Here is a 21,050-nt window from a genome sequence, read left to right as displayed (position 1 = left end):
TAAATAATGGACAAATTAAGTCTTTGGACGCCTCAAATGTAAAGTCTTTCGCTGTCAAAGTGAGGTCAAAATTAATTTGGAGTCAATGGAATGCTAACAGCAGGTGATGGTCTGCTACAATGGCGGCCCCCAGGGAGGCTTCAGTTTCCGGCTGATGGATTACCCCCTTGGTTATAGTATAGTTATAGTGGGTTAGTGGTTGGGGCAGGTTATGCTATCATCGACTTTGTGGTGGCATTCATGTACGTTCAAGTCATAAAAGTTGTGTTCATCTGTGATAATTATCTTGATGGACAAAACGTGCAAATATCATACACTTGTTTATCACAGAGCTTGTTTTTAGCGAAAATCCAAAAGCCAATGCAAATCCTATTGGGTTTTTGGATAGGATTTTAGTCTAAACTGCCAGTTGCCCTACAAAGTAACGTCCAGGGCCGATTAAGAATTCAGAGGCCCCTGGGCACAGTGTCTTGTATTATCTTTTTGCTAAAAAGATAGGCACCATATATGCAAATATACGCTCCGTTATCAAAAATGTAAAAAAATACGTTTTTTTTCTCCTAACCATCGCTTGGGCCCCTGCCCATAATGCCCATTGGGTAATCCAGAAAACAGTAAACAGTAAATCCCAGTAAAGCTCCCTTGATCTATTATAAACATCAAATATAAATATCATATAGATCAGTGGAGTAAACACAAACTTTCTCTGTATTCCATGTCCCATTAGGCGCTAAATATTTTGATTATATGGTGATTATTATATTATATAATATAGGGGCCTTTTATTTCATGAACATTAAAATATATTGAAATTAGTTTTTAAAAATATACTTAAGACGGTTTCATAAATAATGGAATAATTTAGTATAAGATGGTTTTCTTAGTATAAGAACAGTTTATTTGACTGTAAGAAAATAATCTGTAAAATCTTACAGAAAAAAATCACCTTTAGCAACAGAAAAAGCCACAAGTGATCACTTATATCACCTTTTTTATTTCAAGTGCCTTACTTGGATATGTCGTTTCAACATGGGAACTTTTATAGTACGGGTCGAGTTTCTGAGGAAATATTTAATGGTTGCACTTAAACAACCCGCTTCATAAAATAGATTGAGTCGAAGTGATGTAGGTATATCGGTAAATAATTTGTTTTATAGTGCATAGATAAGACTAAATGATTTTTTTTTTTTAAATACATGCTAGAGGTGTTAAGACTGTTATAGAAATCAGTGGTCTTGAGCTACTATTTGCCATATGATCTTCATATTTCTCTACGGTCACGAATTGTTGAATTTAAAACAACGCAATGGATGTGGCAGACGTTCTTCAGGTGATAAAAATCGGAGACACCGCGGGTTCCTGCTCTGTTCTTGCTGCTTTGAGTCACATTCGTGAGCATTTCGAGGTGGAAGAAGCACATGAGAATCGTGCGCGCATCTTGGAAGACACAGCAGAGCTACTCGCAAACGCTCCTCTTTCCTGGCTCTTTCCTGAGGGGATCACTGATTTACGAGGCCAGTATTTGAGCTTAGTGAACTCATTTACCCGTTACGCTGTCCTGCCAGTATGTGACACAGACAGTGGCACTCTACCTGCTAAGTATTACGAGGACATACCAGCCAAAGCTCATGCTGTTAGCACTGTGCTTCTTGCGTTGTCTCTGCAAATTCAGAATGCACTGGAGGATCAAAACAGTCCAGCAATCAGGTCTCTAGTTCGCATTCTAGCACCCACCTACTGTATATTTTCCATTACACACTTGCAGGAGCAGCCTTGGACCAGTGCAGCCTCCAGAAAAAGAGCTCTGGAACTCTTAACATCAGTAGTGGAATTGACAGGCAGCCGGTCAGTGCAAGAGCTGCTGTCTGGAAAACTTGATGAGGACCAGAAAGGAGTTCTAGGGCCAGTTCTTGACACACTGCAGCCAGAATTAACCAAGTGAGTTTCATAAAGTCACAGCATCAGTACAAAAGCTCTGCGAATATTTGTTCCTACTATGCAGTACATTTAGATCTCATATACGATAGCCTAAGTCTTAATATACTGTATAGTTTTGTGTATACAATTTTCAGTTTTGGGAGTGTGCTTTTTAGAATTTGTTTTGGTAACACTTTATTTTACAGTGTCCTTGTTACATATGTTACATGTACTTACCATAGTAACTTATGCATAATTACATGCAACTAATCCTCAACCAAATCATAATCCTAGCCTAAACCTATAGTAAGAACATGTAGTTGCTTAATATTACTCAGTACTTAAATATATAATTACACTGTAACAATGACACCTTAAAATAAAGTGTAACCTTTGTTTTTATTAGCATCAACTGTGAATTGTTTTAAAAATTAAGTAAATATTAAATACATAGGAAAATATATATATTTTTTTAAGTTTTCTTAACTCAAAAATATTTTAGTAATAATATTAAATGTAGCACTTTATTTTAGTCCTGTTCCCCATGTACATACATAGCTTACTATGTATTCATTACAATAACTGGGTTATAACTAGTTACTAACCCTAAACCTAACCTTAAACCTATGTAGTTACCTTATATTACTTTACTAGTACTTTCTTGGGTAAGTACACTGTAAGTACTCATACTGTGAAATAAAGTGTAACCAATATATTTTTTTAATTATTTCAAAAATATTTCATCAGCTAGATGGTGGTCTTGTTGTTTTATTAGTCTTCGAACCACCAATTATTTTAAATAAATTAGTCAAAAGATTTATAGAGAATTGGTCTTAATCCAAACAACTTTTTTTATAATCCATATCCAGTAATCACATATGATAGGAAACATTGTGGAACAATCATTGGAATTCATTGGTCAAAAAGTCAAGTCACTTTTATTTATAGTGTTTTGCAGGCTGTTTCAAAGCAGCTTTACAAAAATAAACAGGAAAATAACAATCAATGATGAAGAAAATAATTCTGTTGTAAAGCAGCTCTAAAAAGATAAGTGTCATTCAACTCAAGTCAGTTCAGTGTGGATTCAGTTCAGTTCAATAATTTTGTAAAGTTAATCAATTATGGAATGAGTTCAATTCAACTATAAGCAGCTCCACAGAAGACAAAAGTGTTTTGTTATTCAGCTCGAGCCAGACCAATGTCGGACTAAAACAAAGTCGATTCAGCTTTTAGGCAGCTCTCCAGGAGACAATAGTGTCATGATCCAGCTCAATTCAGTGTGTCAGTAGTCTTAGTACAGTCAAGTCAATAATATGTGTCTTTTAAACCCCAACTAAGAAAGCCTGAGGCAATAGTGGCAAGGAACCCAAACTCCATTACGTCACAGAAATTGAGAAAAAACCTTGTGTTCTAATATGTTAAAATGTATCATTTAATTGCATAGCACATGTTTAGAGCTGCTTCAGCAGGGCTCAGTGCTGAGGATTGGGTCAGTGTCAAATATCACAATGCTCTATTCCAATTTTGATACTACAGCAAAAACTACCTGCCTAATTATTGTAAATTTAAAACATTATTTAAGACAAGCAGTCGGTCAGTAATATAATAAGAACAAATAATCAAATTACAAATAGCTCAAATAAATACAATAGAACAAAGAAAGGCTACAAATGAAATAAGCAGCTGTTTTGGTGTTGTTTTTTTTTCAGGTAGCTCTAACAGTAGTTTTCAGTACATAATTTGAATAAAGTAATCAAATGTGAAATAATACTGCATATTCATCACTGTATAAATTAAATATAGATGAATCTATATAAAGTTATAAAAGTAATTCAGTAATATTTGATTTTCGACCATAGAAAATGGTCACACAGGCATGCAAACTTTGGAAAAAATATTCATGGCACGCAGACATGCAACTGTGTTGATAGAAAACAACGATACACAGTATTTGTTCTTCAGATATTCCTCTTTAAAAGAAAAAAGTATCAGCTCTATGCAAAGTGACCCATATTTGCTTTTCAACCACTAGAAACGTGTCAAATTTACCAATTGAGTCATGGAACCCCTAAGTACTGCATATCTCTGCTTTTAACATCAGTGAGTGATTACTTTGTCTTTTGCAGTTTGATTAACAGTAAAAAGCAGCTGTAACAACAGCAGCAGGTTTATTAGGCTGCTGTCCCTTCAAGACCGAAATGCACGGATCCAATATAGCCTTCCCTACTGTGCATTTTCTTTGTTTACGTTCACTAGGACATAACCAACTACGTTTACCAGGATACTCGCCAAGACTGACGTTTTACATAATTTTGTGTGAATTTGTCCATTCAAACGCAATACGTGAAAGAGAATTTAATTCAGTATTTATACGCTGTCTGAGGCAGCTTTCAAGGGCGTGCGCTTCGGACGTTTGCGCTCATGAAACTTCTTGACTTGCAAACGTCCTGTATTAATGTGAGGAACCACTCGTTATACATAAATCACGTAACAGTTTATGTTTTACTTACAATTACAATTTAGTTTTAATCCAAATGATGCATGTGTTCTGAGTGAACGATCAGCAATCAAGAGCAGGCATCAGATGTGCGCTCGCTCTCTCACTCTCTCTCTCTCTCTCTCTCTCTTGCTCTCTCTCTCCCGTCAGTTAATCTTAGTAATACGTGCCTGGTTTTACTTTTTTTTATCATTTACATATCCGGCCGAACTACAACTTTCCACTGATGGGATGAAAAAAAAGGGATGAGAGGGATCCCCAAAAAGGGATGTGCTCGACAAGCTCGTGCATCTGTTCCGCTGCGCTTATCAGCTCACACACCACAGCTATATAGGTGGCGTTACTATATTTTGTTTAATATTTCCCTAATGGATACATTTACTTCACAGACACCCTTCTCTTTTATCCTCATATGCGTTTCTTTGTCTGGACCTGGACCAAACACTGTGCACACGCTGTGTGGTATCGGTTGTTAAAATCGGAGCATTTTTATTAGTACGAGCGCAGCGGGCCTTATACCGACACTGGTATGTATCCCTAATTTTGTCTGTTGTAAACATTCAGATATAGAAAAGAGTGCGAGTCATGTTCATTTTCTTGTCATTGTGTAAATGATCAAGTTACAAACAAATAAGCTTGACCGGGGCATTTTTCTGAAAGTCTGCTATTCTTTTTTAGAATAAAACACAGAAATGACCCCAGAGCACATAATAATAATACACTGTAAAATATTTCCAGGATTTCACAAGATATAACTAATATTTCACAGTAAATTACATTATTACCACTTCACAGGCTTCACTTCACCACTTCACACTTCATTGTGATATTTCACAATATAATACCATATTTAGACTTTTACTGTGAAAATAATGCAGGCGGGGCTATTACAAGAAACTACTGTGAATTCCTCCTTTTTTGCGCTGCAACGCGCCATCTGAGTCAAGTCAAGTCACCTTCATTTATATAGCGCTTTTAACAATATGGACTGTTTCAAAATAGCTTTATAGTGATAATAGTAAATTAAAGTAACAGAGATTGTTTTGGCTTTACAGGAGCTCTAGAATAAAGTTATTGTTCAGCTAGTTGATTCACTTCCGTCGCAACGATCATCAGTAATTAACTAGTAATTAACTCAACACAGTTCTAACTTGAAAACCTTTAATGCCGCTCATTTGCATAAAACAGTGCCTGGTGGCTCTGAGAATCTTTTATCGCTTCCGCGTAGCCACGTGTATCGGAATTATCCTGACAACGTTTTATCAGTACAGAGGTAAAGGGAAGGAGGTCTTCACAAGGGAGAGACTATTTGACACTTCAGGACTGTGTTGTCGTCGTGTCCAGGCGCAGGTCCTTCATCAGTTCCGGATACGGCCTGGAGCCGGCGGACTGAACTCTCTGATTTCCTCCGTGGTGTCATTCGATGGATTCAGTGGTAAGTTTTTAAATGTCAAACTTTGTCAATTTGATGACTGTTTTTTATATGATAATGCATGTTATTTAAAAGTATGAACCAAATCAGCATTAGATGTAGGTTCTGTTGTCATGTTTTTGTAACTTAGCTGGAGCAGACTCACGTCTAGGTTTAGGCGCGCAAATTTGAATGAACAGACGTTGATTGTAGTGTTAATGAGCCTATTGTACCGTATTAAGTTAGTAACTGTGAGACGTCATGTTAGGTAACTTCAAATGTAGAAAATTTTACTTTAGCTTTGCTTAATGCTTTTATTAGTTTTTTTAGTAGTAACAGCGTTCTCTCTTTTCCCACAGCATTTTTGTACGGTGACCACCGGGAAATAAAGTTATAAGGTAAGCTGTGGCCTTAATGTGGGTATTATGACCGTTATTATCAGCTAGATAAATCATAGTGTTGTGGATTTGGGCAAAGGTGGAATAAATTAATCTCAAATTAGTAACGTTAGCTGGGCTTCTTCATAATTTTCTCCCCTGCTGTGTGTGTGAAATGGAGCAGCCGTTTTCTGTCTCGTCAACAGAAAAATAAAGTGCGTTACAAAACAACTGGCTGCTTTTATTGTGAAAAAGATATAGGAAATTAAATGTGTTTATCACTGAATTATTAGAGCTTCGTTAGCTGTGCTATTCTACAGTAAAACTGTAAAACTTGTCTGTGAACTACAGTAAAACTTGTCTGTGAATGGGTAAGTTAATAATTCTAGGAGGAAGATTACGAGCAGAAACAGCTATAGGGAGAATGACAGGCAACAGGCAACTCCTCTTACTTCAAACAGTAAATTATGTAAATTGTTGTGTGCAAATGCTTTGCCTGGGTAAATCACACACCTCTACTTTGTTGCAGGACTATTCTTGACTGTGTGTTTGTGATGGAAATGTTTATCAGTTGCTGTTATTTAAATGGTTACCGTTTAACTGAATCACAGTAATTTCACCTTGTTAAAACTGAGCTAACTTATTTTTGCAGGTACTGCAACAGTAGTGACCACTGAAGGTGGTGACTGGGAACTGACACCTGGGAACGGCTTTCTTCTGTCTTTTTGTTTATAGGTGCTTCTTGGGCATCAACCCAGATACAAAATCTAAGAGGCAGAGAGGACACATAAACCAGCAAGTCTGTACACTGATCAGGAAGCTCATTGACTTTGAATGGATGTCAATCTAACTTCCAACTTCAGAACAGACTAACCAAACACGTCTCTGTGTTAAGCTAGATGTAGTTAGGCAGTAAGTTTGTTGTTTACAGTAAGTATGTTTACTGAAGCTATTAAAGGGATAGTTCACCCAAAAATGTAAATTTTGTCATTAATTACACTACCTCATGATGTTCCAAACACATAAGAATTTTGTTCAACACAAATTAAGATAATTTTAAGAAATCCGAGAGCTTTCTGATCCCGCCTATAGACTGCAATGTTATAACCGCTTTCAAGCCCCAGATAGGTAGCAGAGATGGGGACTCGAGTTTGAGACTCGGACTCGAGTGCGACTTAAGTCGCACACACAGTGACTTCAGACTCGACTTGAGACTCGTCCTCGAAAGACTTCAGACTCGACTCGGACTCGAGCTGCGGGACTCGTGAACAATGTTTATTTTTAGGAAACGTCTGATGAGCACGCTGTTATTCCCCTCCCTCTGACCCGTTACCTAAAACCTGCCTACATAACACGTACTACGTGCGCGCGCGCGGCCACACATGAGAGGACAACAAACAAACATGTCGACATCACCGGCCGTTGCTGCCATTCATCGTCAGCTTTGGGTTTAAAAACTTCAAACAAGACGGGCCAAACAAAAGAAGCGCTCAATGCAAAATATGGGGTATCTGCGCGCGTGCACCTCATGGTGTTCCAGAGCGCGAGAGGTGGGTGTACGAGAGAGAGAGAGAGAGACGTGCGAGAGGTAGTGCTGCGCGAATGCGCTACGGCGCTCTGCAATCAAATACGATTTTAAATAGGCTTAGTAAAAATAAAAAAATAAATCGAAAATCAATGTGTGGCAGGCCGCCACAAATATATGAACCATGTATTTCACATCATTTGGTTGCAATAGTGTTTTGCATTTAGCTACTGTGATGTTTTGCACTATGTCAATTTTAGTGCTGTGAGGTAGGCTATAACATTTTCTATATTTGGTCTAATGGCTCCACAGAGCCAGCACAATAGGAGCCAAGGCCTTTCATTATAATTCAGCAACAGACATGAGAGTCCTTTTTCTTCAGAACCTCAATTTTTACAGATACAGATATTAACTTAAAAGTAAAGTATTCTTGGTGTTTTTGTCATGTTGAAATAGCCTGTTTACACTGATTATATACCTAAATCAAAGCTGATATTGTATGCTATTAGATAAAGGAGTCATAATAACATATTACATGCTTTGAATTCCTTAATAGCTATGCAGTGTTCTAAGCAGCCTGGATGGGTCGCTGTACGTGATGCAACACTTATTATAACCACAAGAGACTTGAGACTTGACTTGGACTTTAGCTCAAAGACTTGAGACTTGACTTGGACTTTAGCTCGAAGACTTGAGACTTGACTCTGACTCTAGCTCAAAGACTTGAGACTTGACTTGGACTCTAGCTCAGAGACTTGTGAGCATCTCTGATAGGTAGTAAAAACATTGTTAAAATAGTCCATATGACTATAGTTGTAATGATGTTATGATGCGACGAGAAGTGTCTCCTGGTTCAATGGAGAGTTTAGACAGACAAAATTAATGTGTAAAATTTGAATTTAAAGAGATAGTTCACCCAAAAATGAAAATTCTGTCAGTATTTACTCACCCTCATGTTGTTCCAACCCCGGAAGACCTTCGTTCATCTTCGGAACACGAATTAAGATGTTTTTCTTTAAATCTGAGAGCTGGATCAATCCTCCATAGGCTTCTAAGGGATTGACACTTGCCAGCCCCGAAAAGTTATTAAAGACATCGTTAAAATAGTCCAAGTGACTACAGTGGCTCAATCTTATGGCGCTTTTCCATTACCAGTACCAGCTCGACTCGACTCGTCTCGGCTCGCTTTTCGCTCCGTTTTCAATTGCAGATAGTGCCTCCCAATAGTACCTGGTCGTCATAGCGACGCCACAGGAAACTGCCGTGACGTAATCAAAAATATCTTAATTCGTCTTCCGAAGATGAACGAAGGTCTTACGGGGTTGGAACAACATGAGGGTGAGTAAATACTGACAGAATTTTCCTCAAGAGATAGCCACTTGTTATATATTTGAAATTACTTAAATTGTAGACATTTTAGGATTAGTTTTACAATTCAAGTACCATAATTACAGGGAGCCAGTCCACGACAGAGTAACTTAAACTTTTTGTCTGTTTTGTAGATAGTGGACAGAACCCACACTATGCAGGTGCCTGCTGCAAGGGAAGGGGCGAGACACCTGCAACCCTCTCTTTTCCCACCCTTTTGTCTTTTCTTCCTTCTTTCTCTTCTTCTTTCTCTTTTGACACACTGTTACCCAGTGTTTATTCCTGTTATAAAATTGTATTTTTCTTCTAAAAAATAAAAGTTAAATCACTGTTTTACCAGTTTTGATTGGTCCATCATTTATGCTAAATCACAGTAATATATAGACATTCACAGTTAAATACAGTAATCCTACAGCACCTTACTGCTAAATCACAGTAATACATGCACTCAAGCATGTCCCTTATTCTGTTCAGGGAGAGCTGGAAGCGTAACCAGGCAGTGAAGCATGTGTTCTTCTGGGTGCTGGTTCAGGTTGGACGACCCTGTTTAACGGAGTATTTGGAGAAGGTGTTTCCACCGTCTTTGCTTATATCTGATGATTATCACACAGAAAACAAAGTATTGGGTGTGCACTGCCTGCATCACATTGTTCTCAATGTGGTAAGTCATTTTTGTAATTATTTTTCTAAATCTGCCAATTATAAAATGCAACATTAATTAATTCTAGAATTACCTTCTCCATTCGCATTCAAGTAAGCTCCATGAAATAAGCTGATGGAGTAATGTTAAATATGCTTGTAATTCAATAAATAGTTAATATTCTACAGCTGTTCATGTACCCTTAAAGATTGTTGTGTCTCTGAATTTTAGTCACTTTAGGGTCAAATCAACCATATTTCTGAAACTTCCCCGGGTCAAATTTTTTATTTTGTTAATATTTTTTCTGAAGAAAGACAAACATAAATAGTGATTAAAGCCAAAATGTTAAATGCAAAATGATAATTTTCACCTGAGATTTGGAGCCAAATTACAGAGGGGTAAAAATGACTTCAAAGAGATGGCAGCTTCATTATTTTATTTTTACACAGAGATAGGTAGGTCTATTGTCTATCTATCTATGTCTACCATATCTATGTCTGTTTACTTTAGCAATCTTTGTTGCATTATATGCCAACGGTGACAGTTGGGAAAAAGCACTTCTTGTGCTTTCTTTCTTCTTTTTGCCTGAAGTTTGCATGTCTGTAACCCCAGAAGCATTAAAGATATCTTAATATCCTTAAATAATAAAATAATATCCGGGTTTTAACAAACATTTCTTTAGGTATCTTCATTTTAAAAGGCCTATATGGTTTCAGGTTTATATGCAGTTCTTAGTGGGGTTCCATGAGTTAATTGGTAAATTTGACACATTTCTAGCGGTTGAAAATCAAATGTGGGTCACTTTGCATACATCTGATACTTTTTTCTTTTAAAGAAGAATATCTCAAAAATAAATAATGTGTATAGTTTTTTTCTATCAAGTCATCCTCATTTATATAGCGCTTTTAATAATATAGATTGTTTCAAAGCAGCTTTACAGAGATAAACATATAATTTAAGGTAACAGAGATTGGTTTAGTTTTATAGTGGTTCTTGAAAAATGTTTTTTCCAGCTAAAGTTAGTTTTGATTGATTCACTTCCGTCTAAATGATAGTTTGTTATTAAATCAGGGGCCGCTAAGACGACACCGTTCTCTCTAAACAGACTTTAAACGCGAACCTGTGATAGAGGCTGATGGCGTTCACATGCGCATTAAGAATAGATTCTATAGTTATGTGCGTTTGAATATATGTGCGCAGGTTTGTAATTCCTTACAAACCATGCCTAAACAAACTACTTGTCTTGTCTATAAATTTTGATGCAGAATTTAATTTTATCTTATCACTTCGCGAACCAAAAAAATCCACAACGCTTTATCTGTAGAGTGGTATAGGGATCCTCCATAGGCAGAGGCTAGTTGGCACTTCAGCACTGCATTGTCATCGGGTCCAGGCGAAAGTCCTTCGTCAGATCTGGAAACGGCCTGGATCCGGCAGGCTGCGGGAAAACCTCGGGATAAACAAAGACACTAAAATTAGCGTAGATGCCATTCTTCTTATGATGTAACGAGTACATCAGGATTTAAGGGAAGTGTTCCCAGTTCCGGCTGACCTAATCTAAGCAGCCTAATATTGAATTATAGAAGTCTATAGAGTGTTATGTGAATGCTAGGTCAAAGAGATGTGTTTTTAGTCTAGCTTTGAACTGACAGACTGTCTCTGCTTCCCGGACAATGTTAGGAAGATTGTTCCAAAGTTTTGCTCCTAAATAGGAAATGTCTATTTAGGACAAATAGGATCTACCGCCAGCAGTCGATTTAGATATTCTAGGTATTATCAACTGGCCAGAACTTTGAGATCGCAATAGACGTGAAGGACTATAATGCGTTAAGAGCTCGCTCAAGTACTGGGGAGCTAAACCATTTAGTTCTTTGTAAGTAATCAGCAATATTTTAAAATGTATACGATGTTTAATAGGGAGCCAATGCAGTGTTGACAGAACCGGGCTAATATGGTCGTACTTCCTGGTTCTGGTAAGAACTCTAGCGGCTGCGTTTTGAACTAGCTGTAGTTTGTTTATTAAGCGTGCAGGGCAACCACCCAGTAGAGCATTAAAATAATCTAGCCTTGATGTCATGAACGCATGAACTAGTTGTTCCGCATTTGTCAATGAGAGCATATGACGTAATTTAGATATATTTCTAAGATGGAAAAATGCAGTTTTACAGACACTAGACACGTGACTTTCAAATGAAAGATTAGTATCAAAGAGCATACCCAGGTTCCTAACTGACGACGTGTTAAACAGTATTCTAGGTTATTACGTGTGGAAGTTTTTTGTCCAATAATTAGAATCTCTGTTTTTTCAGAATTTAGTAGTAGGAAATTACTAGTCATCCAATTTTAATATCAACTATGCATTCCGATAATTTTGTGAATTGGTGAGTTTCGTTAGGTTTGGAAGAAATATAGAACTGAGTATAATCAGCATAACAGTGAAAGCTAATTCCATGTTTCCTAATGATATCTCCTAAAGGTAGCATGTACAGAGTGAAAAGCAGCGGTCCGAGAACTGAGCCTTGTGGTACGCCATACTGAACTTGTGATCGATAAGACATCTCTTCATTTACTGCTACAAACTGATAGCGGTCAGATAAATATGATTTAAACCATGCTAATGCAATTCCACTAATGCCAACATAGTTTTTTTGTCTATTTAAGAGAATGTTGTGGTCAATGGTGTCAAATGCAGCACTAAGATCAAGTAACACTAATAGAGAGATACAACCACGATCGGATGATAAGAGCAAATCATTTGTGACTCTAATGAGAGCTGTCTCAGTGCTATGGTGCGGTCTAAATCCTGACTGGAAATCCTCGCAGATATCATTTCCTTCAAGAAAGGAACACAGTTGTGAGGATACTGCTTTTTCTAACATCTTTGATAGTAAAGGTAGATTTGAGACCGGCCCGTAATTGACTAATTCTTTAGGATCAAGTTGCGTTTTTTTAACAAGTGGTTTAATCATAGCCAGCTTAAAGGTTTTTGGTACGTATTCTAGTGACAAAGACGAATTAATGATGTTAAGAAGAGGATCTATGACTTCTGGAAGCATCTCTTTCAATAGTTTAGTCGGTAAAGGGTCTAACATACATGTTGTCGATTTAGATGAATTAACGAGTTTGCAAAATTCTTCCTCTCATATGGCAATGAATGAATCAAATTTTACCTCAGGGAGACTATAATGCACTCCCTGATGCGATGCTGTGTTGGACGGTTGCATAGTTATAATTTTGTCCCTAATATTATCAATCTTGTAAGTGAAGAAGTTCATAAAGTCATTACTGCTGTGTTTCTTGGAAACTTCTGGGCTTGAAGCTTTCTTTTTCGTTAGTATAGCCACTTTTTCAAATAAATACCTAGGATTATGTTTATTTTCTTCTAATAGGGTTGAAAAATAAGCAGATCTAGCAGCTTTTAAAGCCTCTCTGTAAGCAATCGAGCTCTCCTTCCATGAAATCCGAAATACCTCTAGTTTTGTTTTCTTCCAGTTGCGCTCCATTTTTCTGGCTGCTCTCTTAAGGGCCCGAGTGTGCTCGTTGTACCACGGCGTTGGACTATTTTCTTTAATCTTCTTTAAGCGCAACGGAGCAACTGTGTCTAAAGTGCTGGAAAGGAGAGAGTTAAAAGTTTCTGTTGCAATATCAAGTTCTTCTAAGCTATCTGGGATGCTGAGATGATGAAACTGATTAGGAAGAATATTGATAAAGCAATCTTTAGTGGCAGAAGTGATAGGTCTAACATACTTGTAACACGGAATTGGCTTTGCAGCCTTGGCTAAATGTAATTTACATGAGACTAGATAATGATCTGAGATGTCGTCGCTCTGCTGCAGAATTTCAACAGCATCAACATTGATTCCATGTGATAATATTAGATTAGACAATGAGTAGGTCCTGACACGTGTTGTCTAACTCTAATAGAGTTAAGAATGTCTTTAAATGCCAATCCCATTGCATCTTTTTCATTATCTAGATGTATATTAAAATCACCAACAATTAGGACTTTATCTGCAGTCAATACTAATTCTGATAGAAAGTCAGCAAATTCTTTGATAACATCTTTATGGTGCCCTGGTGGCCTGTATACAGTTGCCAGCAGAATTCTCAAACTTGATTTATCGTTTACATTATATATTTTTACATTAAGCACCAACACTTCAAAATAAGTATATTTAAAACTGGATTTTTTAGTGGTTTTGAAAATATTACTATAAATTACAGCAACACCTCCCCCTTTGCCTTTCAGGCGAGGTTCATGTTTATAACAGTAATCATGGGGGGTGGACTCATTTAAAGTAATGTAATCGTTTGGTTTTAGCCAGGTTTCTGTCATACACAGCACATCTAGGTTATAATCTGAAATCATATCATTAACTATGAGCGCTTTTGAAGTAAGGGATCGGATGTTCAGCAACCCAAGCTTTATCGTTTGTTCATCTGTATTATATCTATTTTTTATTTGTTGAATATCAATTATATTTTTAATCTTAGATCAGTTTGGAAGTTTTTTGGATTTCCAAATTCGGGGAACAGACACAGTCTCTATATGATGATATCTAGGTGAAAGAGGCTCTATGTGATGGGATTTATCTGACCTTGGTGATGCGAGGCCGCTAGCAGACGGTCGGTTTAGCCAGTCTGTCTGCTTCCTGACCTGAGCCCCAGATTGTCATGTTTTGTCTCTAAGACTATTAGCCAAATTACTAGAGAGAAGAGCAGCGCCATCCCAGGAGGGATGAACACCATCTCTTTTCAACAGGTCAGGTTTGCCCCAAAAACTTTTCCAATTGTCTATGAATTCTATATTATTTTGTGGACACCACTTATACAGCCAGCCATTGAGTGATGACAATCTGCTAACTATCTCATCACTCCTTCGAACAGGAAGGGGGGTCAGAGATTAAATTACAGTGCCTGACATTGTACTTGCGAGTTCATACACGACTTTAATATTAATTTTGGTGATGTAGGACTGGCGGAGTCGAACATCATTAGTGCCGACGTGAATAATCTTAGAGAATTTACGATTAGCATTAGCCAGCCCTTTTAAATTTGCTTTGATGTCAGGCGCTCTGGCTCCTTGCAAATATGTGACTATGTTGGCTGGTGTCCCTATTTTCAGGTTCCGTGTGATCGAATCAACAATTACCAGGGCACAATCAACAGAATTCTCAGTGGGTGTTTCACTGAGCGGGGCAAATCGATTTGTTATGGTAATCAGAACGGAAGAGTGGTTTTTTGATCCGCGACTAGAGCGATCCCTCACCGTCACCCATTTGCCTTGCTGCACAAGCAATAATTCAGCCGGAACCGAATCATGTAAAGAGTTCACTATGCTAGGAATATCCAAAATAGTATCTAAAGCTCTAGCACACTTACTATCCTCAATTAAAGTTTGGAGGCGTGTTTCTAATTCTGAAATCTTCTCCGTCAGCCTGACTGTCTCCTTACATTTATCACATATAAACCCTATATTGCCGACGGGGAAGGCTATGCTAAACATGTAACATGAAGTTCAGGTGACAATAACAGGACAAGACATTACTCACCGTATTTGTTGACTGATTCTTAATCACCTGGGGCCTGTACCATGATGGTAGTTGAACAAACTCAGGGTTACAGGATTAGTTTAGAGTTGACAAAACCAAACCAATCCAACCAGGCTTTGTTGGTACCATGATGCTGACCATCAACTTTCTCTGTCAACTCAGGCTTTGATCCTGAGTTTAGGAGTTTAATGTGACATCAGTACCAAACAGCTAATCACATGTTGAGAAAGAGTGAAACTGAGATTAATTTCTCGTGAGAGAAGCAGCGCAATTCACCTATTAAATAAAAGTATTAAAATAGTAAGAATTAAAACAAATTTACACAGCAGGAAGAAAACAGCTGTCTATGAAAGAGGACAACTAAAAGAAAGTCTCGCTACTGTATATCAGTGAAAGTAAAAGTTGTGAAGTTATTGTATACAGCTGATAAAGGTATAGAGAGAATTGAACATTTAAGCTCACATGAAGTTATTTTATAGCTTCATCTATTGATGCTAAAGTGTATTTATATTACCTTTATATATTTATTCATTTAAACTGCATAATAATAATTGATGAACTAAAATTGTCAGCTGTGATTGATTAAGGGTATAATAATTACATAGCCCTAAATAATATCTAAATCATACAAATTTATTATTCTAAATAGGCATCACTAAAAACTAGACGATTTTGTCTTTAAAAATCATTTGCTAAGTAGTGACCTTTAATTTGGAGTAGAAACAGGTGGAGTGACTTTATCGCATCAGGCATGTGTCACTTTGCTCACAGCTGATTGGTCCAAGTTCAGTTGCATCCTCTTACCTGGAACCAGAGCCATATAGAGAGAGAGTTGCGACAACGGAAGTTCTAAATGCTTGGTTGTCACGTGATTCGTGTAGACGTCAGATAGTTCCAGGAAGTGCTTCGGCGCCAATTCAAATCGATGGAGTTGGAGAGCAGAACTGTGATTTTTGGTAGTTTGTAGTCAATAAATGCGTTGGTTTACATATGTATATAATACATTGACATTTAGATGTAGTATGTGTATGTAGATACAGCAATAATGTTTTTAAAAGATAAAAATCTGCTACTATTTAATGTTTATTGTGGTCAACCAGCATTGCCTGCCTTTGTTAACATACATTTCAGTAGATTTATAGCTGTTGAGATAATTGAAAACCTTTTGTCAAGCAATGTGCATGTCAGAATGGCACAACTGCAAACATGGCTCTCTTATTATGGTAATTACAGTATGTATGATAATGCATTGTCCAGAGGAGCCTTAATGATCCTTGTAGATCTCTATCAAACACTGGTAAAAACTGCTTTCAAGTATGAGTAGGTTGGTACACTTTCAGGTGAATTTAAACACTTAGAAATGTTCACAACTGAAACTTGTTTAAATACATTGTTCATGACACAAAAATATACATTACATCAGTTTTGAAAAGATTAAAAAAAAATGTATTTGTTTACTTGTCAATGACCTATATATATATATATATATATATATATATATACACACTTTTGCACTGATTTAGCACAAGGGATTTATAAATGTCTAATAAACTGCACGTCAAGCATGTTGTCTGTCCTTTCCTCTATATTGTTCTTGTACTGTCCAACACAGAGCAGAAATATGCTCAAGTCAGGAGCAATCTAAATAGTCCTAAACATTTTGTGCTAATCATACTTGTTTGTATCTACACTTTTTCACAAAGACCAACACTGGGAAGTTTAATGTTTATTAAAAATAAGGAGCAAGTAAAGTCTTGCAAAACCCAAGGATCTGAGACTGAAGATGAGGGTACAGCGTCAGTGCAGGGGTCTTCAGGATCCACTGAATCCCCTTTGTGTTTCTTGTGTTGAAAGAGATAAAGGAAACAAAAACGGGATAAATTGTATATAGTAGTCAGTATATAATACAGTTATAGTATTTGTAATACTAATACCCCATTTAGCCTAGTGTGATTTGATGTAGAAAATGGCTTGCTGACGTTTTAAGCATGGTTTTTAATCTTACTTATAAACTTGCATCTCCCTTTCCCATCAATACAAATCAGCTGAGCTGAAACATAATAGACAGGTAATAATCAACAGAAACACAATGAATAAAAAAACTCCAACCCTACGTTTTTGCTTACTCAAATATGAAATCTAAAATAAGGATTTTTTCCCGTAATTGCACATTTAATATGGAATGAAACCGATATTCTCATTTTATCAATTACAACTATCACACTCCCCAATGTTATATTTAACCCCTGTTTAGAAGTCTTTCCCTCTTATTACACAACAAATGATAAACATGCATTAATTGAACGGGTTTAACCATTAATAGGCTGTTAGTGGTTTGTTATGCGGTATTAACTTTATCCAATGACCTTTATTTTACCTGACAACGTCCCCTAAAACTACTAATTTAGAGAGCAATAATCAACTAAGATGCTTTAATACATAAGTTAATTTGATTCAGATGTACTGATAATATACAATCATTTTTTTTCTTTTTTTTTTTATTGAAATTTTGTTAGTTTTGTTCCAACAGAACAAACAACACCAAAAAAAAAAAAAAAAAAAAAGGACCTTAAAAGCACAATTCTCAAATCAATTCTCAATGAAATAAAATAAAAAGATAGGTTACAATGGAAGATACATAAACATTCACAGGAATAGGCTTCTCGTTTTGAGCCAACACAACAGCTTTCAAGAAAAATGTAAGCAATCGTCCAAAGTGAGAGAAACATAGTCCAAATAGGGTGTCCATATCCGATTGAATACATCTGTTGAAGAATGTAATATACATGTTAAAAATTCCATTGGGATGAGCTCTTTTACAAGGTTATGCCATTTTTTTATTGAAGGACTTTTTACACTTATCCAAAACATCAAAATGTTCTTTCTTGCAGCAAAAGTTAAAATACTAAAAAGTCTTTCATGATATTTATTCAAAACAATACCAGCCAGCAGACCTAGAATAAATGAACAAGGATCAACATCAATTATCATTCCCAGAATATTGCCAATGTGGTCTGCGATTTTCTTCCAAAACAACTGAATTTTGGGACAAGACCAAATACAGTGAATATAATTACCAACTGAAATTTTACATTTTGAGCAATTGGGGGAAAGTTTGGGGTCCATTTTATTTCTAATATAAGGGGTGATATGTAGCCGACTGTAACGTCACGCCAGCAGAGGGAGCCCTCTCCCGAGTTCTGACTGTGTTCCTCGCCCTCTGCTTCACTGGTTACTTCCTGTTTGTATGACTTTAAAGCATGGCCAGGTTAGTAGGTCATTGCGAAGTATTGCCAGTCTACCTGTGCTACCGAGCGTTTTCTTGTCTTTGTCATGTTTATCTTGTGTACGACCCTTGCCAGCTTTATACTGTTTACGCCTCTTGGATTATCCCTTTGTACCATTGTTTGGATTGGACTGCCTCTTTGTGAGTTACCTCAGCCTGTTTCAAGTTTATGCTATCTGCCTACCGATTCTGATCTGTTTTCTATGGATTCAAATAAACATCTGCATATGGAGTCTGCCTCAGCGTCCGCTTCGTCACATAATACTTCGCCTCCGATGACTCCAGCAGAGATGGCTAATCTACAGACAACTATAGCTCTCCAAAACGACCTCCTCAAGGGATATCAGGACCAGCTGGGAAGGGTGCAGGCTGCTAATGATTACCTCACGCAATATCTCCATTCTTTACCACCTCCTTCATCCAAGAAGGTACATTTTGCATTACCTGACAAGTTTGATGGTTCAGCAGAGCAATGCAAGGGGTTTCTCCGGCAAGTAGAAATCTTTTTCAGACATCAAAGGGATGATTTTGACTCTGATGAGAAGAAATGTGCTTTTTTAATGACTCTGTTATCTGGTAAGGCTATTGATTGGGCAGCAGCGGTCTGGGAGACTGACAGCGGGATTCAAAGATCATATACATATTTTATTCAACAAATCAGAGAAGTATTTGAATATCCGGCGGGGGGCATGGACGTTTCTACACAACTCCTGCAATTGAATCAAGGTCGCAGATCAGCCGCTGATTTTGCTATTGAGTTTAGAACGATTGCTGCTCAGAGTGGTTGGAATGATGTTGCGCTCAAAGCCATGTTTCAACGAAGTCTTAATGTTGAGTTACAAGCGGAACTTGCATGCAAGGGAGAGAACCAGTCATTCTCAGAGTATGTGACACTGGCTATCAAGATTGATAACCTTATGCGTAATAGTCCTGCTAAATCCAAATCATCATCACAGAGAATCACTCCGATAAGTCAATCTTTTCAAATACCCAATCCTGTGCTACCTACTGATCAATCCAGTACCGAACCAATGCAACTAGGAGTTACCAAGCTTTCTTTGGAGGAGAAATCACGACGGCTGATACAACGTTTGTGTTTTTATTGTGGGGAGGCAGGCCACATCAATGCTGTATGTCCACATAAGGCCCAGAGGACTACAACACGTGTAAGCCGGGTGAGTGTTGACCAATTTCCTCCCTTTACCACTAAATTCCCCACTATCCGTGTCAAGATTACCATTGAAAATGACTGTGTTGATTCCTCAGCGTTGATTGACTCTGGATCAGCCCTAAATTTAATTCACCAAGACCTCATCAAGAAGTTCAACATTCCCACGCAACCCTGTGATCCACCACTCAGGATCAACGCTGTTAACAATAAGCCTATTGGAGATTGCATCAACCAACAAACTCTACCCATGCAACTTCAAGTAGGACCATATCATTTGGAAACCATTTCATTCTACGTGATTGATTCCCCACGTCATGAAATCATTCTAGGATACCCATGGTTATCAATGCACGATCCTATCATCTCTTGGCGTCAGGGTGAAGTTAAGCAATGGTCACAATTCTGCAGTACACACTGTCTAAGCACCATAGTTACTAAGCCGTGTTGTACTACAAGTATTGAAAGTCCTGATTCCAAGGTTGTCACCATTCCATCATGTTATCAAGAATATCAAGGAGTCTTTAGCAAAATTAAAGCGACCATTCTTCCACCGCATCGTCCCTGGGATTGTGCTATTGACCTTTTATCCAATGTAATGCCCCCCAAAAGCAAAGTTTATCCTCTATCACGCCCAGAATCTCAGGCCATGGAGGAATACATTGAAAAAGCTCTCAGTTCCGGCTTCATTCGACCATCTACTTCTCCGGCGGCTGCAGGCTTTTTCTTCGTGGAAAAGAAGGATGGGGGATTACGGCCTTGCATTGACTACAGAGGTTTGAACAATGTCACCGTTAAATTCAGTTATCCATTACCATTGGTACCTTCTGCCCTAGAACAGCTCCGAGAGGCAACAATTTTACACCAAGTTAGACCTCAGGAGTGCTTACAACCTCATCAGAATCAAGGAGGGGGACGAGTGGAAGACGGCATTTCTGACCACTAGGGGGCACTACGAATACCAGGTCATGCCATATGGTCTCGTCAATGCACAGGCAGTCTTCCAGTCTTTTATCAATGAGATCTTCAAGGACATTCTGAACGAGTATGTGGTTGCATACATTGACGATATTCTTATTTATTCCAAGTCTGAAGGTGAACATCAAGATCATGTCAAGACTGTGCTATCCAGACTACTAAAGAATCAACTTTATGTAAAAGCTGAGAAGTGTGAGTTCCATGTCAAGCGTACCTCTTTCCTGGGATATAACATCAGCCATCAGGGTGTAGAAATGGACAATTCAAAGATTACTGCAGTCACTGAATGGCCCCAACCAACCACAATCAAGGAACTTCAACGTTTCTTAGG

At 37.6% G+C, this 21,050-nt stretch overlaps 1 protein-coding gene across 1 annotated transcript in view; it reads left to right on the top strand.

The window, feature by feature from the left end:
* Positions 1-1,075: 1,075 nt before the first annotated feature.
* tti2 (TELO2 interacting protein 2) overlaps positions 1,076-21,050 on the top strand; it is a 32,705-nt gene continuing 12,730 nt past the window's right edge. Inside the window, exons 1-2 of the mRNA XM_077223248.1 lie at positions 1,076-1,938; positions 9,570-9,756. Of these exons, the coding sequence (XP_077079363.1) occupies positions 1,307-1,938; positions 9,570-9,756 (819 nt within the window). The 5' untranslated portion in view covers positions 1,076-1,306. The remainder of the gene's footprint in view (positions 1,939-9,569; positions 9,757-21,050) is intronic.

Source organism: Siphateles boraxobius, unplaced genomic scaffold (assembly GCF_051911475.1).
Source record: "Siphateles boraxobius isolate OS27281-9 unplaced genomic scaffold, OSU_SipBor_1 9, whole genome shotgun sequence".
Classification (NCBI taxonomy): domain Eukaryota; kingdom Metazoa; phylum Chordata; class Actinopteri; order Cypriniformes; family Leuciscidae; genus Siphateles; species Siphateles boraxobius.
This window is presented reverse-complemented; position numbering and strand designations above follow the sequence as displayed.